At 36.1% G+C, this 6,398-nt stretch overlaps 1 protein-coding gene across 1 annotated transcript; it reads left to right on the top strand.

Moving 5' to 3' along the window:
• Positions 1-493: 493 nt before the first annotated feature.
• Positions 494-3,229, top strand: LOC105156958 (putative protein phosphatase 2C 35). The gene is made up of 3 exons (XM_011073230.3): positions 494-650; positions 1,066-2,050; positions 3,021-3,229. Exons 1-3 carry the CDS (start codon positions 556-558, stop codon positions 3,156-3,158), a joined length of 1,218 nt encoding a protein of 405 aa, XP_011071532.1. The 5' UTR covers positions 494-555; the 3' UTR covers positions 3,159-3,229.
• Positions 3,230-6,398: the final 3,169 nt, after the last annotated feature.

The raw sequence follows: 6,398 nt of genomic DNA on the forward strand, positions 1-6,398 counted from the left end.
AAACTAGAAAGGGTGAACTTGAATTACATTAATATAATAAGAATAAAATAGTCTAAAAAATTAAATTTATTTAAAAAAAACCAAAGTAGTTAGAGTCGGGGTTGCTTCTAGATTTTGGTTTAAAAGCTTTTTACAATAATTTTAAAAGTAGAAGTCGGCTTTTTAAATATTTAAAAAGTATTTTTTTTTAAAAATAACTAAAAGTTGAAAAAACGCTTTTTTAAAACTGTCGCAAACACCCTTTTGACTATAAAGTACAAAATTGATTATTATGGAACTAAATTTAAGCTAAAAATTTTAAAAAATTAAAATATTGAATTGGGTGGAAAAATTGTTTCCTTATCTTTAAAATATAAACCGGTGCCCATAATAAGATGAAACCAAAACCCAATTTTTATGAATGATGAGAATTTCATTGAGAATTCTATTGGATTGAATTAAAGTCAAATAAATTAAATAAATATTTATAAACCCTAAAAATGTGTACTTTCCTTTTCTTTTGTAGCAGTTCTTTCTTGAAAAGTTTTCCATGATGTTCATTTCTTGAAAATTTCCATGGTTCCGTGGGACCCCTCCCACCCCCACCCGCCCCCTCTCGGCGAGAAGGATTTTGAAGAAAAGCAACTAATTACATTTTATGATCAAAAGATGTGAGAAGTTTTCCCCTTTTGCTTGTTACATTAGAGCTGATTTAAGTGTGTTTGTTCCTTATTTTTCTGGCAAGAAAGGGAGTCTTTTTTTCATGCCAACTGAAAATTCTTTTTTTATTTGTGATGATTTCTTGTTGATTGGGTTATTCCAATCTCGGGTGCAATATTTTCTTGGAAATTATAAGAAGCCCTATCTTTTTGTTCCAAGAGCGATAATGTTGAGACTTTGTGATTTGATTATCAGTTTCTGAATTCCAAGGAACCACCTTGTGAGATTTCTTTGTGCTTTCTATATGCAAAACCCATTTGATGATTTCATCAAAGCTTCAGAATGTTGGATTAAGGAGGCCATTTTCGGCAAGAATCACATTCCTTTGTGGGGTTTGTTCTTCTTTTTAAGCATAATTTGTTTCAGAACTTCTCTCAAACAATTGGTGCGCAAGCTCGAGTGTTTTCCACCTAAGCTCTTGAATTGCTGTTGGAGAATGGGGGCTATGCATGGGAAATGTTGCTGCAAATGTTCAACATCATCAGATGGCGATGATAAGGAAGAACAACGCGGTGTTTATACGGGTCAGAATACTCATATTCTTGCAAATTTGTCTTTAGATTTTGTTGATGTTCCTTCTCACAGATTCAGATTAGGGTACTCGGTCCTCACTCAACGTGGTTATTACCCTGAAAGCCCTGATAAAGAAAACCAAGATAGTTACTGTATTAGGACAAACATTCAGGGAAATCCGAATGTGCATTTCTTTGGTGTGTTTGATGGGCACGGGCTGTTTGGCACTCAATGTTCGAATTTCGTCAAGGACAGACTTATTGAGATTTTGTCGAACGATGCTGCATTGGTGGATGATCCTGTTAATGCTTATAGTGCTGCTTTTTTGGCAACAAATGATGAACTTCACAATAGTGAAATAGATGATTCCATGAGTGGTACTACAGCTATTACAGCTCTTGTCGTTGGGGATAAGCTCTATGTGGCAAATGTGGGGGATTCTAGGGCGGTCTTAGCTGTTAAGGAAGGTGGTAGAGTTCTTGCTCAGGACTTGTCATGCGATCAGACTCCATTCAGAAAAGACGAATGCGAGAGGGTGAAGCTTTGTGGAGCAAGAGTTTTGAGTGTTGATCAAGTTGAAGGGCTTAAGGATCCTGGAATTCAATCTTGGGGGGATGAGGAAACTGACGGCAATGATCCACCGAGATTGTGGGTTCAAGATGGGATGTATCCCGGGACTGCATTTACACGGAGTGTTGGGGATAGCATGGCAGAGAGGATAGGTGTGATTGCTGATCCAGAGGTGTCAATGGTGCAGCTTACATCTAGCCATCCTTTCTTTGTTGTTGCGAGTGATGGGGTTTTTGAGTTCTTGTCCAGCCAAACCGTGGTGGATATGGTATGTTATCTTATATTAGATCTGTAATTTTATACAGCTGGCCGTGTTTCTTACTTTGCAGCCTGAATACGATGGAAGTTTATTTACTTTTGTCTGGATTTTTCTGTGAGCTGATATTTACCAAAACATCAATGGTCCACTGAATAAAATCTCAAGTGTTGTGTCATATATAAATTCTTGCACATGGAACATGTATTTAAAGTAATGCACTACTTGTTACTCGTCTTTGCCTCTATGTTTAAGAAAATTCACCGACAGTAAATTATGTATTGTGCTTTCGTATGAGGGTTAAAGCAATAAAAATAGTCTCTGTATGGGTTTATATTGAGAACAAAAAAATTAACATTTTTAAGCTGGTACTGCTTGCAAACATATGGGATCCTTATATGCCATTTACTTTCATTCACCTAGAAGCAACCATTCTTCATGTGCCCAGGTTGTGCAGTTCCCTCCAACTACTGTATGTACTTTATGGTTATTAAGTATTAACCACACACCACATGTCTGATAAGCCACTTGGACATCAAAGCAGTTGATTAAGGATTTGATACTAAAATACAAGTTAAAAGTTTTTCGACACGCTGCATAATAGGCTTGACTTCAAGAATGAAAACTTATTTTCTTCAGTTGCATTGAACTCCTCGTACTGCATTTTACATGCAAGAGGATTAATGAAGTTGGTTCACTTTTTCATATTCTGGTTTTCTGCCTCATAGTCATTCACGAAGGTGATACTGAAGCTTATTTTTGGCGTTGTGTGTGTGTGTGTGTGTGTATAGAGCGAGAGACACCGCATTTTTACGACCTTTTCTTCGTTGGTTGTGCAGTTACACCAGCTTGCACTCTTAAGTGCTCAGTATGCTGTATTTAGCTAACAATCCTCCTCGAGTGACATAGAGATTACAGTAATTTTGCCATTTTCATTTGTTTAATTACATCTGATGTTCTTGAGTCTTTCTGGTCCGTGCAGGTTAACAAATATGCTGACCCCAGAGATGCTTGTTCCGCCATCGCCGCACAGTCATACAAGTTATGGTTGGAGCATGAAAATCGGACAGATGATATAACAATCATCATTGTACAAATTAAAGACTTGACTAATGTGTAAATCACTGAAGTCATACTTCAGCAGATATTGTAACTTCCATTCTAATACCAGACTTGTGCTTTGGTTAATCATTATGAAGCGTCGTTTATATTTGTGATGATTTTATAATCCTGAGATGTGTACTCCAACTGCTAAGATGCATGGTGACCCGTTATTTGTCCACTGCTACTGGATTTGTTTGGAGGGCGTTTCTTTATGTTCTGTTTGATCTTTTTTTCCCACAGAGTTGAAAGCTTCATCTCTTGCTGTGATGCCTGAAAACAAACAGGCACCTCCTCTGCTATCCAAGTGTTGCTACATTGAGAAACTAATGGTAAATATCGGATCCATGTCAGCTAAATCATCTATATGATTCAGGTTTATGTGTTTATATGCTTTTCGTCATTTTAATTCCTGATACATTATTTGAACAGCAATAGCCATATCTTGAAGCCAGTAACGGACGTACTGACGAAGTATTCAGTTGGAAGCACTAAAGGCGGGAGGATGAACTCCATATACATAGTCGGATTCCGGTTGGAAGATTTCTTGTGTTTTCATCCCATTCTCCTGTTATCGTCTCTTATGCACCATCACTCTCATCGTTTCAACGATAGTTTTTCTTGCTTGTGAATCTCAGCACCCCCACCACCACCCCCTAGCTTTTTCCTTTTTTCTTTACATATAATGTGTCTTATTTCTTATTTTTCTTGCTGCAGCTACATAGAAGAATAAGAGTAAGTTCCCATATCTTTTCTTTTATCTCCATTTGGTGCTTCCCGAGATCATCCTTAACTTTGTGTCTCTGTCTTTGTCTTTGTCTTCATCTTATGGGGATCTCTTTCAGACAAAGAAAGTGTTTGTGCAGATGGTATGGAAATTTTTTTGCCCGAATCAGGTTCGATCGAATCAAACCAATCACAGAGCAAGTGTGTCACACTTTTATGTGATTGCTTACTTTTCCTGAATTGTACACCAATCATACGCTAATTGTATTGTACTTGTCATATGATTGGTTCAACTTTGACCAAGTCGGGTCCAAACTAAAATTTTCCCTGTTTAAATGATTTCTATCCTGCTCGTAAAATTGTCTAATTTGAATGTGCCTAGCAATTGAGCGAGGAAAGAAAGCAGATGCATGATGATGTCTTAATATATGCATACTAACTCTTAAAACGTATTCTTGTCCAAATTATGTTCACATCCGACCAATCACACTATCAATAACATCTGCGCTATCTATGTGATTGATCATTTCTTTTTAAACTTTCCATCTATGTTGGATAGTTGATTTCAACTATTGTATGCTTGAACAGAGTCTGTGCGGTGCGGGATAATCTCCATCTTCATGCAGTGAAGCCATAAAAAATCGGAACAAAGCAAGTATAAAAAATATCTTCGAAGTTTATAAAAAAAATATAAAACATGATAAGGTGTTTGTTTGATGTTGGGGAAATGCGTCCGTGAATTTCAAAATGTAATCAAACACCATTACTTAAAATCTATATAAATTGAGTAATTACAACTTGATATTTTATGGTTAATTATAATAATAAAAATTATCTGAACCAAATAAACCATTCTAATCTCACACAACATATAACAAGGTGAATAATAAATATCCTTGTTTTCAAAAAAAATATTTTGATGTATAAATAAAATTCCAATTATACGAGGGGCTAAGCCAGTAACATTTAACTGTAGTTAATCTTGAAATGGATCGAAATAATATCTTAATTTAGTGGGTATTTATCTCCACATATGTGACTTATTGTAATTGTTTATTATTCTTAATTGATATATTGGTTGAGTTGATATATTGCTCATCTAATCTTGTTCTTAATTGATATATTGCTCAATTTATTAATATATTGATCTAATCATGTATATAATTACCACTTAAAAAAAAATCTTCTCAGAAAAAAAATACTAGATTAAATTAAAAGTTATTGCATAAGATATACCAAGAGAATAGTATAAATATATGTGTTTGTGTAGTTAATTATGAAACTATATATAAATATCGCCAAATACTGAAAAAGCATTAAGAAATGGGAAAAGTATTATTTTAGTCGGCTAAGTATGCCTAATTTTAATTTTACTCTGATAACTATGCTCATTTTTGTTTAGGTCCAGTAACTTACGAAATTGCTTACTTTTAGTCCTCTGGCAGATTTTCGGACAATTTTACCCCTATAAGTACATATGGACTAAAACTGCCTTTCAAAAGTTGCATGTGCATATGGACTAAAACTGCCTTTCAAAAGTTGCATAGGGGTAAATTGTCCGAAAATCTACCAGAGGACTAAAAGTAAGCAATTTCGTAAGTTACTGGACCTAAACAAAAATAGACATAGTTATCTTACTAAAATTAAAATTAGGCATACTTAGCGAACTAAAATAATACTTTTCCCTTAAGAAAATTGGTGGAGAAAATCTTACTATAATTCTTAATCCACACATTTTATTCAATAAGAATTTTAAATAAATGAATACAAATTTCGATGAAACCTTCATGGTCCTAAGAAAGTATAAGTTGAAGTTCAATCCAGACAAATATGCATTTGGAGTGCGTGGTGGACGATTCATAGGTTTCATGGTAATTCAAAGAGGCATCGAGGTCAACCCCTTCAAAATCAAGATTATTCTTGACATGAAGGCCCTAGCTAACATTAATGAAGTACAACGACAAATCTGGACGATAGCTGCACTCATTTATTTCATATCCAAATCTGTTGAAAAAGCCTACCTTTTTCAAGAAGCTAAGGAAAGCTAAAAACTTCAAATGAGATATTGACTGTCAGCAGGCATTCGAAGAACTCAAGCAATACCTAGCGAGGCTTCCCCTACTAGTCAAATCCTCGCTAGGGGACACCCTCTACCTCTTTGCCACCCCTAGTGTAGCTGGCCGTTCCTTAGGCAAGACGGCCAATAGTGACTTACAAAGGACGTGCGGGCGGTTAGGGGATGCCGACTGGCACACAGGTACACAAACGGTCATCGAGCAAAGACTCTTACTAATTGGGGATTGCAAAGCTGTTCGTATGGAACTTCCTTGATGTGTGGGGATGCTATCCTTCAAGTATGACGTCACTCCAAGGACGTTTGGGCAAGGAGATATAAGGACGACGATCGAGTGCCACCCTACGCTCGAGCAGGAGACAAATGTGTGAAGCAGAGTGATTTATCTTGGATATTTGCAATGGCCGAGACGCATGGCGGCACACTAGCTAGTTGTGGTTATCCGCAAGAATGCGCAAA

This window comes from Sesamum indicum, linkage group LG3, assembly GCF_026168435.1.
Source record: "Sesamum indicum cultivar Baizhima isolate 11 linkage group LG3, ASM2616843v1, whole genome shotgun sequence".
Classification (NCBI taxonomy): Eukaryota; Viridiplantae; Streptophyta; class Magnoliopsida; order Lamiales; family Pedaliaceae; genus Sesamum; species Sesamum indicum.